The sequence below is a fragment of the Dendrobates tinctorius genome, unplaced genomic scaffold (genome assembly GCF_039654945.1).
Source record: "Dendrobates tinctorius isolate UK_male_01 unplaced genomic scaffold, ASM3965494v1 ptg000062l, whole genome shotgun sequence".
In the NCBI taxonomy this organism is placed as follows: domain Eukaryota; kingdom Metazoa; phylum Chordata; class Amphibia; order Anura; family Dendrobatidae; genus Dendrobates; species Dendrobates tinctorius.
In genome coordinates this window covers 19,810,593-19,828,966 of record NW_027361730.1, presented here as the reverse complement: position 1 = coordinate 19,828,966, position 18,374 = coordinate 19,810,593, and the positions used below count along the sequence as shown (strand labels likewise).

The following is an 18,374-nucleotide window of genomic DNA, read 5'->3' as shown; positions in this document are numbered from 1 at the left end:
TAGGTCTATAAATAGACAGCTTTTTGTAACACCCACTGCTTGAGAAAGGCTCATTTGAGCCGAAACGTTGCCTGGTTATGTGGGTCCAATACACTCACTACCATTTGAAAGACTAACTATGGAGTGCTGCCTTTCTTGGGAATAAATATTGGATATTGTGGCTGATACTGGATTGTTTGCCTGGGGCCGTGCACCCGAAGCTAAGTACTGTGCTGTTTCTCTCTTTTTTTCTTTTTACCAATAAAGATTTAGCTAGTTTTGAGAGTGAATTATTCAATTAAGAAGATTGTGGCATGCAGTGAGAGGATTTTTTTTGTCAAGTGAGATAATTACAAAGTGACTTATGTTCACTCTTTGTCTCATGCTAATAATTTTATGCATACCATGTTAATAACTACTGTTTATCCTGCAGTTCAGACATGTCTGTAAAATATTAAATATTGCAGGCATTAGGCTATGTGGCCACGTTGCAGAAATGCTGCGGCAATGTCCGCAGCATTTCCGCAACTCCCTGCCGCGGGTAAAACACATGCGGAATTCGCATGCATTTTCCTGCAAAACACAAGCGTTTTGCAAGCGTTTTTAGCTTGCAGAATGCTTGCGCTTTCCAAGCAATTTGAAGCATCGCTTGGAAAGGTGATTGACCACCTTTTTACTATTAACCCTTTTACTAGGGCAGCACGGTGGCCTTGCAGCGCTGGAGTCCTGGGTTCAAATCCCACCAAGGACAACATCTGCAAGGAGTTTGTATGTTCTCCCCGTGTTTGCGTGGGTTTCCCCCAGGTTCTCCGGTTTCCTCCCACACTCCAAAGCCATACTGATAGGGAATTTAGATTGTGAGCCCCATCAGGGACAGTGGTGATAATGTGTGCAAACTGTAAAGCGCTGCGGAATATGTTAGCGCTATATAAAGATAAAGATTATTATTATTATTATTACTACCATGGGTGGTTTGCACTTTAACTCCCGGGCCAATTCTTACAATTCTGACCACTGTCCCTTTATGAGGTAATAACTCAGGAACGCTTCAACAGATCTAGCCGATTCTGAGATTGTTTTCTCGTTGCATATTTTACTTCACTTTAGTGGTAAAATTTCTTCGCTATAACTTGCGTTTATTTATGAAAAAAACAGAAATATGGTGAAAATTCTGCAATTTTCAAACTTTGAATTTTTTCTGCCCTTAAACCAGAGAGTTATGTGACACAAAATAGTTAATAAATAACATTTCCCACATGTTTACTTTACATCAGCACAATTTTGGAAACAAATTTATTTTTTGTTAGGAAGTTATAAGGGTTAAAAGTTGACCAGCGATTTCTCATTTTTACACCATTTTATTTTTAGGGACCACATCACATTTGAAGTCACATTGAGGGGTCTATACGATAGAAAATACCCAAAAGTGACACCATTCTAAAAACTGCACCCCTCAAGGTGCTCAAAACCACATTCAAGAAGTTTATTAACCCTTCAGCTGCTTCACAGGAATTTTTTGAATGCTTAAAAAAAAATTAACATTTAACTTTTATTCACAAAAAAAATTACTTCACGTTCAATTTTTTTTATTTTACCAAGGGTAACAGGAGAAATTGGACTGGAAAAGTTATTGTGCAATTTGTCCTGAGTACGCCGATACCTGATATGTGGGGGGGAACCACTGTTTGGGCGCATGGTAGAGCTCGGAAGGGAAGGAGCGTCGTTTGACTTTTTCACTGCAAAATTGGCTGGAATTCAGATCGGATGCCATGTCAAGTTTGGAGAGCTCCTGATTTGCCTAAACAGTGGAAACCTCCCACAAGTGACCCCATTTTGGAAACTAGACCCCCCAAGGAACTTATCTAGATGTGTGGTGAGCATTTTGAACCCCCAAGGGCTTCACAGAAGTTTATAACGTACAGCCATACAATTAAAAATCATATTTTTTCCACAAAAATGATCTTTTCACCCCCAATTGTTATTTTCCCAAGAGTAACAGGACCCCAAAAGTTATTGTGCAATTTGTCCTGGGTACGCTGATACCCCATATGTGGGGGTAAACCATGGCAGAGCTCGGAAGGGAAGCAGTGCCATTTGACTTTTTTGTCTGGAATTGAGATCGGACGCCATGTCGCGTTTGGAAAGCCCCCAATTCTAACTCCAACCCTAACCCCAACACACTCCTAGCCCTAACCCTAGCCCTAGCCCTAATGGGAAAATGTAAATAAATACATTTTTTTAAATTTATTATTTTTCCCTAACTAAGGGGGTGATAACGGGAGGTTTGATTTACTATTTATAGCGGGTTTTTATTTTTGGCAGCTGTCGCACGCTAAAAGACGCTTTTTATTGTAAAAATAGTTTTTGCATCACCACATTTTGAGAGCTATAATTTTTCCATATTTTGACCCACCGAGTCATGTGAGGTCTTATTTTTTGCGGGACGAGTTGACGTTTTTATTGGTACCATTTTCGAGCACGTGACATTTTTTTATCGCTTTTTATTCCGATTTTTGGGACGCAGAATGAACAAAGACCAGTGTTTCATAAATTTCTTTTGGGAGGGGCGTTTACACCGTTCCGCGTGCGGTAAAATTGATAAAGCAGTTTTATTCTTCGGGTCAGTACGGTTACAGCGATACCTCATTTATGTCTTTTTTCATGTTTTGGCGCTTTTATGCAATAAAAACAATTTTATATAAAAAATAATTATTTTTGCATCGCTTTATTCTGCGAGCTATAACTTTTTTATTTTTTCGTTGATGACGCTGTGTGGTGGCTCGTTTTTTGCGGGACAAGATGACGTTTTACCATGGTTATCTATATCCGTCTTTTTGATCACGCGTTATTGCACTTTTTGTTCGGCGGTATGATGATAAAGCTCTATTTTTTGCTTCGTTTTTTATTTTTTAAGGGGTTCAATAAAGGGGTTAACTAGTTGGACAGTTTTATAGGGCGGGTAGTTAGACGCGGCGATACCAAATATGTGTACTTTTATTGTTTTGTTTTTTTATTTTCAAAATTGAGTTTATTAGGGAATTTTTTTTTTTTTTTAATTTAGCGATTTTTTTTTTTTTTTTAATCTTTATTACAATGTCCCAGGGGGGACATAACTGTCATGTGACAGATCACTGATCTGTCACATCACAGATCGCTGTGACAGATCAGCGATCTGTCACAGGCAGTGCTGCAGGCATCCTCATGTCGGCGCTTTGCTGGCATGAGGAAGCCCGCCTCCCTGCAGGCCCCCGAAGGTCCCTGCGGCCATTTTGGATTCGGGGACCTGCAGGGAAGGAGACCCCCCGCTGCAGCGCTGCACATTGCGCTGCTGTGGGGTTCCCAGGGAAGCACTGAGGGAGCCCCCTCCCTCCCGATGCTTCCCTAAACCCCCCGGTACACTGCGATCGTGTTTGATCGCAGTGTGCCAGGGGTTAAAGTGTCGGGGGCGGTCCGTGACCGCCCCTGACACATAGTGCCGGGTGTCAGCTGTGATAATCAGCTGATACCCGGCCGCGATCAGCTGCACTCCCCCCTGAGAGCGCAGCTGATCACGCTAGAAGTACTGTTCCGATGTAACCTGAAAGATAAGAAAAAAGTTAGATTATACTCACCGGGGGAGGTCCGGTCCGATGAGTGTCGCGGTCCGGTCCGCCGCCTCCCATCTTCATACGATGCCGTCCTCTTCTTTCCTTCCTGTCGTGGCTCCTGCGCAGGCGCACTGCTCTGCCCTGTTGAGGGCAGAGCATAATACTGCAGTGCGAAGGTGCCGGATCTCTCTGACCTCTCCCAGCGCCTGCGCACTGCAGGACTCTGCTCTGCCCTCAACAGGGCAGAGCAGTGCGCCTGCGCTGGAGCCACGACAGGAAGGAAAGAAGAGGACGGCATCGTATGAAGATGGGAGGCACCGGACCGCGACACCCATCGGACCAGACTGCCCCCCAGTGAGTATAAGCTAACTCTTTTTCTTATCTTTCAGATTACATCGGGGGCTTATCTACAGCATTACATAATGCTGTAGATAAGCCCCTGATGTCGCTGCCGGCAGCTCATATTCGAAAAAAGGGGTGACAGATTCCCTTTAAACAGAAAATTTGATATTTTGTTGGTTGATATAATTTTTAGGCTTTGTTGATACATGAAATCTAAGTGATTTCCAAGAACAATCTTTATCCTTTTTTTTTTCAATCCTATTCATGTTAAGGCTATGTGCACACGATGCGGTTTTGATGCTTTTTCACAGCGTTTTTTACGTGCGTAAATGGTCCAAAAACGCAATGGAATACTTATGCAATGTAATTCATTGACAAACCTGGAATCTTGTGCACATGATCAGTAAATTTCCGTCCATACTTGCAGCGTTTTATTTTCTGCAACATGTCAATTCTTTTTGCGTTTCTGCAGTGTTTTTGACTCATTGACTTCAATTGAGTCAGTCAAATCTGCAGCAAAAACGCAGGTGTAAAAAGGTTTGCGTATTTGCTGCAGGTTTGCTGCCAAAAATGCTGCAGAATTGTCAAAGGAAATAATGTCAGAAGGAGGAAGAGAGTGTGTGCGTCTGTTTGTGTGTGGTCTGTCTGTGTACCCATGCGACGAACAGCCCATAGAGATTATACTTAAGCGTCATCTGATGGGACTACTACTCCCATCTGGCTTTGTCTTTTGTCACATACAACAGAGATCGCATAAACCGATAATGGGAGAATAGTCTCATCACCCAGCGCCTGTGTTCATTTGGAAAAAAAAAATTAAAACATTGACATAATTACATACATATTCACATACAAAGTACATGCTCAAAGAAAAACCTAATCCCAAATGCTCATGTCTCCTGCAAACAATCAAAAATAATAATCCAACATATACTCCCCTTTCTGCCGTAGTCCATTTAATACCGAGTGTCAAACGGTGATCTCATGTTTAGAACAGTCATATCGGGCGATGTGACAGCTCTACCCGCCTCTGACAATACACTGACAGGAGGTAATCGCTCCTGCAGTGTATCACTGAGCTGCCGTGCTGAAAAAGAAGCAATCCCTGCATGTGTTGCGACTATCAAACAGACACGAGAACCCATCACTAATTTTTATATACAGTTAAAAGAAATGAAACAAAAAAAGGTTGGCTGCAAGGACTCCAAGCAAACAACAAAAAAGATAGCGCCTTGTTTTCTGCTGGCAAAACTCCAAGGGTATGCCAGCTTCTATAATGTGTCATGTGAACATATCTCATAGGCAGAAACCCATGGGGAAAGTACGCTAAATATTGCATGTCACACACAGCTGACTGGTGCCAGCATGGACGTATTGTGTACCTACTTTTCAACACTGCACAAAGCTTCTGGATGGTGTCAGTTTGTATAACAAAGTTAAACATTGAAACTGTGCACCCTTCATCAGAAAAAAAAAGTGGCATGGGACTTGAGAACTAATATGTTCAGCATATGCACCATTGTTTCTAATGTGATCTTTTTAAAAAATAAACAAAAGCAGTCAGTGCATTGATATATGTTCCTCACTGTGCCATTAAGCAGATTTGCATCGTGGTCAATGTTGTGCAAGAGTGCACATGATGAAAGACTCTTCCAACGCACCAGTGCAAAATTAATGTAAGCTACATTGTTTCATACACTTGAATGGTGATTAGATTGTATTATTTTACTTGAAAATGATTAGAAAATTCATAAGAAATGTTTTTATTCAAATAACCTGCTTTAGATAAGAATTAATATTGTTGCTTTATAAACACCCATCATTGCCCTACAGTGATATACACTGCTCAAAAAAATAAAGGGAAGACTCAAATAACACATCCTAGATCTAAATGAATGAAATATTTTCATTGAATACTTTGTTCTGTACAAAGTTGAATGTGCTGACAACAAAATCACAGAAAAAAATCTTCAATGGAAATCAGATTTATTAACCAATGGAGGTCTGGATTTGGAGTCACACACAAAACTAAAGTGGAATGCAATGTCCTTTAAAACAAGTCAAAATGAGGCTCAGTATTGTGTGTGGCCTCCACTTGCCTGTATGACCGCCCTACTGTACAACGCCTGGGCATGCTCCTGAGGAGGTGGCAGATGGTCTCCTGAGGGATCTCCTCTCAGACCTGGACTAAAGCATCCGCCAACTCCTGGACAGTCTGTGGTGCAACGTGACGGTGGCGGAAGGAGCGAGACATGATGTCCCAAATGTGCTCAATCGGATTCAGGTCTGGGGAACGGGCGGGCCAGTCCATAGCTTCAATGCCTTCATGTTGCAGGAACTGCTGACACACTCCAGCCACATGAGGTCTGGCATTGTCCTGCATTAGGAGGAACCCAGGGCCAACCGCAACTGCATATGGTCTCATAAGGGGTCTGAGGATCTCATCTTGGTACCTAATGGCAGTCAGGCTACCTCTGGCGAGCACATGGAGGGCTGTGCGGCCCTCCAAAAAAATGCCAACCCACACCATTACTGACCCACTGCTAAACCGGTCATGCTGAAGGATGTTGCAAGCAGCAGATCACTCTCCACGGCATCTCCAGACTCTGTCACGTCTGTCACATGTGCTCAGTGTGAACCTGCTTTCATCTGTGAGGAGCACAGGGCTCCAGTGGTGAGTTTGCCAATTCTGGTGTTCTGTGGCAAATGCAAGCGTCCTGCACAGTGTTGGGCTGTGAGCACAACCCCCATCTGTGGATGTCGGGCCCTCAGACCATCCTCATGGAGTCGGTTTCTAGCCGTTTGTGCAGACACTTGCACATTTGTGGCCTGCTGGAGGTCATTTTGCCAGGCTCTAGCAGTGTTCCTCCTGTTCCTCCTTGCACAAAGGCGGAGGTAGCGGTCTTGCTGCTGGGTTGTTGCCTTCCTACCGCCCCCTCCACATCTCCTGGTGTACTGGCCTGTCTACTGGTAGCGCCTCTGGACACTACGCTGACAGACACAGCAAATCTTCTTGCCACAGCTCGCATTGATGTGGCATCCTGGATGAGCTGCACTACCTGAGCCACTTGTGTGGGTTGTAGATTCCGTCTCATGCTACCACGAATGTGAAAGCACAACCAACATTCAAAAGTGACCAAAACATCAGCCAGAAAGCATTGGTACTGAGATGTGTTCTGTGGTCCCCACCTGCAGAACCACTCCTTTATTGAGGGTGTCTTGATAATTGCCAATAATTTCCATCTGTTTTCTGTTCCATTTGCACAACAGCATGTGAAATTGATTATCAATCAGTGTTGCTTCCTAAGGCTGTGTGCACACGTTGCAGATTGTGCTGTGGAATTTTCCGCACAGATTTTGCTAAATCCGCAGGTAAAATGACCTGCGGTTTACCTGCAGATTTAGTGCAGTTTTTGTGCGGATTTCCCCTGCAGTTTTACCTGCGGATTTCTATAATGGAGCAGATGTAAAACTGCAACAGAACTGCACAAAAGAAGTGACATGCTGCAGTTTTAAATCCGCACCAAATCTGCATGGAAAAATCCACAGCATGTGCACAGCGGCTTTTGTTTTACATAGCCTTAAATGGTACTGTACATCACTTGCAGTTCTGCAGGGCCAAATCTGCTGCAGAACTGCAGAAGAATCCGCACCGTGTGCGCACACCCTTAGTGGACAGTTTGATTTCACAGAAGTTTGATTTACTTGGAGTTATATTTTGTTGTTTAAGGCTATGTGCACACGCTGTAGATTGGTCTGCGGATTTGTATCTGCGGAACCGCAGGTAAAATGACCTGCGGATTGGCCTGCGGTTTATCACCTCTACAATGGAGGAGATGGTAAACCTCAGCAGAATACGCAGAAAAGAAGTGACATGTCATTTCTTTCTGCGGATTCAAAACCAATCTGCTGTGCATGTGCACAGCAGATTGTTAATCACATAGATTTACATGCTACTGTACACTGTCTGCAGAACTGTTGCAGATCCGCAGCAGCAAAAACTGCAGCGTGTGCACATAGCCTAAGGCTATGTGCACATGTTGCGGATTCTGCTGCAGATCCGCAGCGGATTTGGCCCTGTGGACCCGCAGCGGTGTACAGTACCATGATAGCCTATGCAAAACAAAAACCGCTGTGCATATGCTGCGGATTTTTCCACGCGGTTTTGCCGAGGATTACAATCCGCAGCATGTCAATTGTTTGTGCGGAATCCGCAGCGGTTTCACACCTTATCCTTATTGCTGATTTCACCAAATCCGTGCGGAAAAATCTGCAGATTAATCCGCAGCGTGTGCACATAGCCTTAGTGTTCCCTTTATTTTTTTTGAGCAGTGTATATACCCTTTCTATTATTCTCAGTGAAGTTGCATTTTTTAACATTTGTAATATGACTCATAAAGATTGCAAAGTGGAAAAATATATTTTGTACAGCTTATTAGCATGTTAAATATTTCTTTTTTTTTTTATAACATATACAGTTCTCTTCACCATTATTGGCACCCCTTCATTTTTTTCATAGACTGTACAATATATTCAGAAATGTATCGTACAAATGACAGAAAAAACTGACGGCACATCCTAGTCTGAATAGGTGCATACCAAAAAACAGCTTACATATCAAAATAAGGAAATGGTTGCACTCAATTGCATTAAGGCATATGAAATATGTGAAATACGAATAGCATAATGGCTTTTGGAATTTAGAAAAAACATATGAGATACTTAGCACAAAATTTGGCCAAAAGATGTGAGCCCATTCACCAACGTCAAGGTGAGATCTCATTGAACGGGTCCCTATTCTAACTGCCTCATCTGAACTAGCCAGTAGTTTGACATGCCTTAATGCAATTTTAAACATTTCATATATTTCATATTTGATATGCCTTAATGCAATTGAGTGCAACCATTTCCTTATTTTGAAAAGGAAATGTATCAAAGTTATATCGTCAGAAGTTTTTAATTAGTGGTCCAAAGCAATACAACAATAAAACATTGTTTTTCAATTTACATTTTGAAATTTCAAAGAAGAAGCAGAATAAACAGCATGTGCAGCAATAAAGGCACCCGTAATTAATACTTGGTTGCACACCCTTTGGCACTGATGACAGCCTCCAAACGTTTCCTGTAGCCATCTATAAGCCTCTTGCACTTCTCAGCTGGTATTTTCTCCCACTCATTCTTCGCAGTTTGTTCAAGCTCTTAAATGTTTGCAGGGTTCTTTTTTTTCCAATGGCGGATTTCAGCCCACCCCAAAGATTTTCAATGGGATTCAGGTCAGGACTCATTGCTGGTCATTTTAAAATAGTCAATTTTTTCTTTTTAAACCATTTCTGTGTACTTTTACATTTGCGCTTCGGGTCATTGTCGTGCTGGAAAACCCATGATCTTTGACTCTTACCAAGTTTTCTTACACTGGTAGGACATTTTGCTCTAAAATCTCTATATAATTCTCTGATTTCATGATTCCTGTGATACGGTCAAGGCCTTCAATACCAGACCAGCAAAACAACTCCACAGCATTATGGATCCTCCACTTTGCTTAACTGTTCGTAAGTTGTTGTTTTATTTATAAGCTTCATTGTACCGTATTTAAACAAATTGTTGCTCTGCATTGCCAAAAGCTCTATTTTTGTTTCATCAGTCCACAGAACATTTTCCCAGAAGGAATGTGGTTTGTCAAGGTAGTCTATGGCAAAGATCAGTCATTCCTTTTTATGCCTTTTTTTCAGCAATGGTTTTTTCCTTATCCTTTGGCCATAAAGCTCTGCTTGGTTTAGTTTGCGGTATACGGTACTTGTTGAAACCATGACCCCAGACTGTTCCACAGGGAGGTTCTTGATGGTTCCATGCTTGGCAAACTTCTTAAAAAACATGGCGCACTGTTGAAACTGGATACTAAGGTGACCAAGGAACAGGGCCTTCCATGTGGCTTTTTAAAACAATGAAGTCATCATTTATTAGCTAATTCATGTCACATGGGCACTGACAATCACAGGTGATTCTCATTTGTGATTTACCACAGGGTCAAAATGTGTTTCCATACTAATTTAATGTAAAGTGTGCCAATACCAGTGTCAGAGCAAGCTTTGGGCATTTCTATTTTTCCCTCCCATTGTTTTGTTTTGAATTATTGTTTATCATTTGATCTTTTGTATTTAACTGTTCACTTGATTCATTTTTTTTCAGAAGATATTCCACATTATGTGCTTAAACTTCTTGGGTGCCAATAACGATGAGCAGGACTGTATATCTGTAAACCTTGTACAAGCTTTTTTAAATATACTTATTACAAATACTACTTGCACACGATATATCCATAATGTAAAAGACTAAGTGATGATAGAAAGACAAAATAATTAAAATGTGCATGAAATAAAAGAAAAAACGCGGACGGCACCGCTGTTACCGTGTATCCTCAGATGGTGTGCGGCATTCGGGGCACTGATCACTGGCCGCTTCGGGTGCTAGACCTGAGAATCCACAAAACTCCATGACCAAGTAGAGAAGAGGTCGCACTCAACAAACTGGTAGATTAATGGCTTGTTGTTGTTTAATGTCATGATCCAGAATGGGTTTTGAGTCCTGTTTTCCCTTTTCTCCCAGTCTGGTCATGTCAAGAGTTAACTTTTCCCAGCCTCAGTCTGGGCCCAGGTTGGCTTTTTATTGCTGCCGCTTCCTGCAGGCGATGTCAGTTATAGTTTTTGCCTTGTATTGCTGTAGCTGACTCTGATTGCTCTGATTTGTCCTGCTGTGTTTGCTGTCTGAACCCGTGTCTCTGTTTTCCCCTATTCCCGTCCTGACTCAGTTTTTCCCTTAAGTGTGTTGACTCCCTGGTTTTGACTTGGCTTATATCCTGACCTTCTTCTGTCCTTTGTCTTTTGGCTTATCTTCTCCTGGCCGCTACTGATTCCCTGGCTTGTCTCTGACCGTGAGTTTGCTTATTCCTTTGGTACTGTGCTGCAGTCTACAATAGGATTTGACTCCGCTTATTTGACTATTCTGCTGCCACCCATGGTAGCTGCACTGCAGGCCAGCTCTGTTTAGGTGCAGTCCTGCTTCCACTCTACTGCCATCTAGTGGAGCCTGCAGCTACCTGTCTTGCAGCAGCATGACAATAAATATACACTGTGTGCGCAATTGGTGGAGCACCAAGGCAAAAATGATCACTTGGCTTGTGAACTAAACATAGAAATTTTGCATCCTTGGCCAGGAAACTCTCCAGATGTCAATCCCATGTAGAGCTTGTGGTCAATCATCAAAAAGTGGGTAGACAAATAAAAACACAGAAACTCTGGTGAACCTCAATCACTTATTATGAAAGATTGGGTTGTCATCAGTCAAAATTTGACTCAAGCTGATATCCAGCGGCCAGGGCGAGTTGTAGAAGTCTTAAAGGGAACCTGTCACCCCCCAGGGCGTTTTTCAGTTAGAGCCACCTTCAGCAGTACTTAAGCGTCACCGATTTTGTGACGCAGCAGCGATATTGCTAGCGATATCGCTATGTGTGATACCTCTGACCGGCTCCCCCGCTGTCTATCGCTGATCGCGCGAGAATGTCCTGGGCCGTTTCTCGTCGGCCGCTTTATGCTGGGCTTCCTGCTGGCGCCGACGAGCGACGCGTGGATGCGGGCGGGAGGACGTCTTCATCGCCGCGTCTGACAGGTATGTAACGACCGCCGCTGCATCGCTGGTGAGATCTGCCTGTTTAGCAGCTCTCTAGCGACCATTTAGCGATGCACCAGCGATCCTGACCGGGTCGTATTGTGGTCAGGTTCGCTGGTGCATCGCTAATGTGATTGTACCCTTAGGCTGCATTCTGTGAAGGTGGCTCTTCTTTTTCTGACCCCTAGTAACGCTGAAATATCGACTTTTATAAATAGCTCCTCATACCTGTAATGTGTCCCATAGGTATGGTGTGTCCCCCTGTATCAGCCGCCTACCATCCGTCCATTATGCCTGTCCTGCGTCCTGGCGCCGCCCACTATCCATCCATCATGATGCCCCTGTGCGTCGCTGCCTCCTCCTGTTTTGAATGCGGGCGCCTGCACTGTGACAAGAGTTCTCAGGCATGCGCAGTGCGCGCTGCCCGAGAACCGACATCAGGCTTTTGCGCCTGCATGTTGTGGAGGCCCCAGATCCCGCCCCGCAGTGTGTTATGATGTATTCACACTGCGGGGCTGGGGCCTCCGCAACACGCAGGCGCAATAGCCTGATGTCGGTTCTCAGTCAGCGCGCACTTTGCATGCCCGAGAACTCTTGTCACAGCGCAGGCGCCCGCATTCAAAACAGGAGGATGCAGCGACGCAACAGGGGCATCATGATGGAAGGATGGTGGGCGGCGCCGAGACATCGGACAGGCATGATGGACGGATGGTAGGTGGCTGATACATGGGGACACACCATACCTATGGGACACATTACAGGTATGAGGAGCTATTTATCAAAGAAGATATTTCAGCGTTACTAGGGGTCAGAAAAAGAAGAGCCACCTTCACAGAATGCAGCCTTAAGACCCCGTCATACAGTGAGATCGCTAGCAAGATGGCTGATTTTGTGATGCATCAGCGATCTCGCTGTGTGTGACATGCATCAGCGACTGCCCCTCCCCACCCCGCCGGGTATCGCTGATCATGCAGGAGTGTCCTGGGCCATTTTTTGATCATTGGTCTCCTGCTGGCCAGCGCGCATCGCTGCGTGTGGCAGTGGGAGACCAACGATCAGCAAGCTCACAGCGCTGTAAGCAGACGCTGGGAGCTGGTATCCAAGGTAAATATCGGGTAACTAAGCGTACGCGTCGCTTAGGCTAGTTTCACACTAGCGTTACAGGGCGCAGCGCACGGCCGCCGCTAAGCTCCGCCCTCGGCCACGCCCCTCCGGTCAGCTCCTCCTCTGATTGCATGACGCTGCATGCGATCAGCGTACCCTATATTTAGCGTTGGGTACGCTGGTCGTGCGCTGGCACACTTTTGCCGGTGCATCCGCCCTTTTGGCGCTGCGCCGACGTGCGCCAAACGCACTGTGTTGCATTTTTGTGCAGTCGGCGCAGCGCCAAAAGGGCGGATGCGCCGGCAAAAGTGTGCCAGCGCACGACCAACGTACCCAACGCTAAATATAGTGTTCGCTGATCGCATGCAGCGTCATGCAATCAGAGGAGGAGCTGACCGGAGGGGGCGTGGCCTGGGCCAGAGTTTAGTGGCGGCCGTGCGCTGCGCCCTGTATCGCTAGTGTGAAACTAGCCTTAGTTACCCGCTGTGTACCTTGGATACCTGTGTGCTCGCGCTGGGAGCTGGTATCCAAGGTACACAGTGGGTAACTAAGTGATGCGCGCGCTTAGTTACCCGATATTTACCTTGGATACCAGGGTCCTCGCTGATCCTGATCCTGTTTGACAGCTCACCAGCGATCATGTAGCGAGGCACCAGCGATCCTGACAAGGTCGTATCATTGTCGGGGTCACTGGTGCATCGTTTAGTGTGACAAGACCCTTAGTGCTGCTGAAGGTGGCTCTTTAACTGAAAAACGCCCTTGGGGGGGGCTGACAGGTTCCCTTTGACGGTATAAACTTGATGAATTGGTCTATAAAATTGTGAAATCTTATGAATTGTTTATAATTGTATGTCGGTAACCATAGAAACCTCCGACTTAAAAGATCTACAAACACTGAAGCCTCAAACATTGTTGAAAACAAAATTTGTGTCAGTCTCCAAACTTTTGGCCACGACTGTAAGTGTGAGAGAGATAGGAGGGCAGGATCTCTTCTTTCCTGTATTTGCAGTGTATGGAAGACCCCATAGCAGCTAGCCACTTTCTATTTTGCTCTGAGTTCAGGGAAAACTGACAATTCAACATGCCGCCTGCAGAAAAGAAACGTCTGATAAATACAGGTTATGGATCATGCACTTTCCAGAAGTGTTATTTCACATTTTTATGATGGCTTATTCAAAATAGTTATACGGAACTAAAGCTATGCTTAGATTAAAGGCATATGCAGAGGTCTTGTTCTTGTTTTCATCCATATCCCTCTTTTTTCTTTTTTGCTTTTAGTTTGAGTCCCCATCCAGACACTGGCTTCATCTGGCTCCTTTATCATTTTACTTAAACACTAGGATAAAAATCTAATGCATATATTTTTCTTCCGCAGCCATTTGATCTAAAGGAAATAGAGATTTTACTGGAGTTCCCTGAGGATTATCCCTTGCAGGTATTTAACATTGCACATTGAGCTTTAATGCCAAACCAATGAGCCTGTATTCCACTTACCATATTACGTTCATAGAAAGAATTTACTTTCAATGACTTATTTTCAGAGTTGGAGGTTAATTATACCTGTTAGTCATTTAAAGCGTTAAGTTTGTTTGTGTTTTTTTTTTTAATATGGAGAAACTTGAATTCTCCTATCTTGGGAAGCCATCCTGATTGTCTGATTTTCTCTTTCATCTTCCTCACTCAGAGAACTGGGATCCTTCTAACAACTTTGCTCAATGCAATTAATTCCACCTCCCTCCCCTCTGAGCTTTTTTACAAGATTACATTCAGTAGATTAAAGATGTCCCCATACTTTCTCCCAGAGAGGATTCAATAAGATGCTTGTTGGCTTTGAGTTGATGTTTGATGTATTTTCATCATTTTGTGTGTCTTGGCAGTGCTCTGTGTTGATTTATAAAAGTTCAGTGATTGACAGTAGATTGCTCTATTTTGGCTTACATCCTCATTGCCCCTTCTTTTATTAAGCCTAGTATCTCTGTTCCTGTCCCACTCAATATTGTAAAGCAATCTAAATTCTTCTCATATGTCATAGCTGGTTGTAATGTAGGGTTCCGGTCCTTCATGTACTAATGATCTGTACTTCTTTCTCTTGTATCTTGGCAACACAGTATAACAATATGGTAATGAGTGCAGCCTGCTGACATGAGATAAAACTCTAGATATGATTCCTTGGTTTGGGCCCAAATATCTGTGTGCATGGGAACAAGAGGCACATTGGATCAAGTTTTATCTAAGCACATTTCAAAGGGCATATGTAAGCAAGGGTATCTTATAGGATTGTTCTTTGAGATAGCCATAGCCAATAAGTTGGCCATGCTTACATGTATGTTATTACTATAAGAATTTAACTGGGAGGAAATAGACCGCACTTGGACAACAAGAAATCTTGATATATCACAGATAACATCAAATATTAAATGGGTTGTTTGGTGCTGGCAATCAGCATGTGTCGTGCAGATCTCATATTCTAATGAATAAGATAGGTGTGCGATACCTGCCGATTGTGCACGCATTCTGACAGGCACATAAAGACTGCGACATCATCAGTTCAACTCACTGGAAGTGAGCAGCGCCAGACAATCCCTTTAAGGATATTGTTATATTTAGATTATTCTCCAAAATGTGCCGACAGTTCTTATAATGGTTAGCTATGCCAGGAGTGTCTGAGCGCTGTTTATTTCCATTTGCTTCAAGGGAGGTCTTGCTCAAAATGAATACATCCCCTGTCCATATATCCTATTGGTGCATAGAAGAGAGTCTAATAACCAAGAACACACTATAGAAGTGACTGTCGGACTCTTAATTGTTAACCTAAAGGTTTTCTAGTGAACCATTGTAGCATGTCTATAGCTGCCACATGTATGTTTGAGTAATGGGGTCTGAATAATATTGCAAGAATACTATTTGATTATATGTTAAGCTACAACAGTATTTCCCAAGCTCCAGTCCTCACGGCCCCCAACAGATTGTAATTTCAGGATTTCCTTAGTATTGCACAGATGACGTAATTATTATTGAGATAGCAGAAATTGCCCCAGCTTCTCTCACCTGTACAATAATAAGGGAATCCTGAAAACATGATGTGTTGGGGACCGTGAGGACTGGAGTTTTGGAAACCCTGTTCTAGAAGTATAACTTTGGATAAATTCAATGCTTAGAAACACTATAGTAAGTAAATAAATAGTAACACATGCAAAAAAACATTGAGTACTTGGTTGACATCTTTTTGATCAAAAAATGTAAAAGCCGTTCCCCGCTATTTGCCCACAGGCCTCAAGACAGCCAGGGGCAGAGCAGGACCAGGGCCTGACTTTTTATTACACCTGCCTGTGGAAAGCTGGGTAGATTAAAGTGCACAGCCCAAGTGAACGTCCACACCTCCAAATATAGGTCCAGGAAGCTGAACCAAAAGCAAGGGCTGCTAATGTATTTGTAAAATGCATAATGGGTGTAATATTAAATGCTTAGGTCTGTATTCTTAAATAAAAAGAAACCTTTAACACCCAGTTTCTCTTTATTTATGGAATAGGAAATCATACATTTATTCGATCTCCCATGACAGCACCACGAGAGAGGGGATCTGCCCTTCAGGGACAGGAAACCTACAACATAAAAGGGCGGCACCTCTCCCATGCATCAGTTGGTCCCTGACGGGAACCCTTTCCTTACAGACATACTTGTGTAAGGATGGAAGAATCAACGGATCCCAGGCCCGGCGGTCGGTTCAGGCAGCGAGGGTCCCTGTAAGCACCACGGAGGGTCCAGGATGGATCGCACAACAGTGATCGGTGCACATGGAGCCGTGTCCAGAGCATTACCAGCTCCAGAAGGTCATTGCCGGAAGAAGGTAAGTTTGTCCCTGCAAACGCTGCGTGGTATCCGGCATGGCGCTGCCTAGCATGCGGCCGGGGCTGGGGTGTGTCCTGGGTCTCCGGGGGAGTGCTGTGTGATGCTGCTGAGGCGGTCCGGGGGCCAGGCGGGGGGTTCAGCTGGTGGCGCCTTCTTGGCATTCCCCGGTGACATGGCCAGGATCGCTATGGTGACACGTCGGGGGCGGCTGGGGTTCGGAGGGGAGGCAATGGGTCCAGGGCGGGCTATGACCGGGGTAGCTCGGTCATGTGTCTGCAGGAGGTGGGGCGCTGGGGTGGTTGCATCATGCCGGGAGCGTGGCAGTTCTGGGGGGAGGAAGAGGCGCCGGGACCAGGATCTGCTGGGGGGCGCGCCCAGGATTTTAATTGGGCACCTGGCACATGCTTCAGTGCTTCTGAGCTCATTCCTGAGGTGGAGTCAAGCGAGCAGCAGGAGCGGGTACACCCTGCGCAGCATCATGTACAGCTCGTTCAGAAGCCCTGTGCAGCCCGGCGAAAGACCCGTGACAATATGAGTGATGGCCAGGCAAGTGAAAGTCGAGATTTAACAGAGCGATCCAGCCGCAGGAGCTCCTCCAGAGCAGCGTCAGCTGAGATGTGCCCCCCTCATAATCCGGTACCTACTTGTTGCAACACTGGTAAGTGATCTTTGTGAAAGTTCACTCGAAGATGTAGTCATCCTCTTATTTCTCCTGACCCTGCCAGGAAAGAAGTGAACAGGGAAGTCAAGACCCAAGGAATGTTCCCTTTGGAGGTCCACCTTGCCGGACTCCTGTCCGAAAAGATTGTGTCAGTCTTGTGTCCAGCAAACGGTAGCGGAGACACCTAACTTTGCCATGAGCCTAAAGAATTTATTAGAGCGGAAGTGAGGGAGTCCATGATGTCCCTATTCCAGGGAGAGTGCCCTAAGAGGAAAGGATGTAAAGCTACGTTTCCGGAGTCATACTCTTCTATTGACTGTATTGGAGATGAGGACTCTTCCGGATCATCACCTTCAGCTTCCTCTTCTTCGGAAGATGACTCTGGCCGCTTTTGTTTCCCCATAGACCACGTGGATAAATTAGTGAAAATGGTTAGGAGCACTATGGGGATACTGGAGTCCAGGCCGGAATGTTCTGTTAAGGATGTCATATTTGGGGGGCTTCACCAAATCAAGCGCAGGTCCTTCCTCTTAAATGAAAAAATCCATTCTCTGGTACGCCGGAGTGGAAGAGGAAGGAGAAGAGGGGCTCCCTTCCTCCAGTGTTTAAGAGGAGATACCCCTTTGAGGACCCTGCAGCAAACACTTGGGATAAAGCCCCAAAGCTTGATGCGGCAGTGGCCAAGGTGTTGAAAATATCCTCATTGCCCTTTGAGAACCTGAGGACCCTAAAAGACCTTCTAGATAAGAAGGCGGACACGTTTAAGGGGGCATGGGAAATGTCGGCAGGAGCCCTGAGACCAACAGTGGCATATACGTGTACGGCCAGGTCAATGATGATCTGGCTAGATCAGTTAGAGACTCGCGGGAGACTATTCTAAGCACCTTACAAGTGATTCAAGGTGCCGCAGTCTGATGCCTCTGTGGACTCGGTCAGGATGACTGCAAGAGCAGCGGGCCTTTCAAACTTGGCTCAGAGAGTGTTATGGCTGAAGTGCTGGCCTGGGGATATTCAGGCCAGATCTAGACTTTGTTCCATTCCATGTGAGGGGCGGTTACCTCTTTGGACCAATCCTGGATGAACTTCTGGAGAAGGCAGGGGATGATAAAAAGAAATTCCCCAGTCTGTCGGCCCCTTCCAACAGGCGTCCCTTCAGTAGAAGGAGGTTTAGTCATAGGAATCCTTCCAGG

General features: G+C 44.8%; 1 protein-coding gene across 5 annotated transcripts in view; it reads left to right on the top strand.

Moving 5' to 3' along the window:
* Nucleotides 1–18,374, top strand: part of LOC141092973 (uncharacterized) — a 137,320-nt gene that overhangs the window by 15,012 nt on the left and 103,934 nt on the right. For all 5 annotated transcript variants that reach the window (XM_073579355.1, XM_073579353.1, XM_073579354.1 and 2 more), the window contains exon 3: nucleotides 14,050–14,109. In XM_073579355.1, the coding sequence (XP_073435456.1) occupies nucleotides 14,050–14,109 (60 nt within the window). The remainder of the gene's footprint in view (nucleotides 1–14,049; nucleotides 14,110–18,374) is intronic.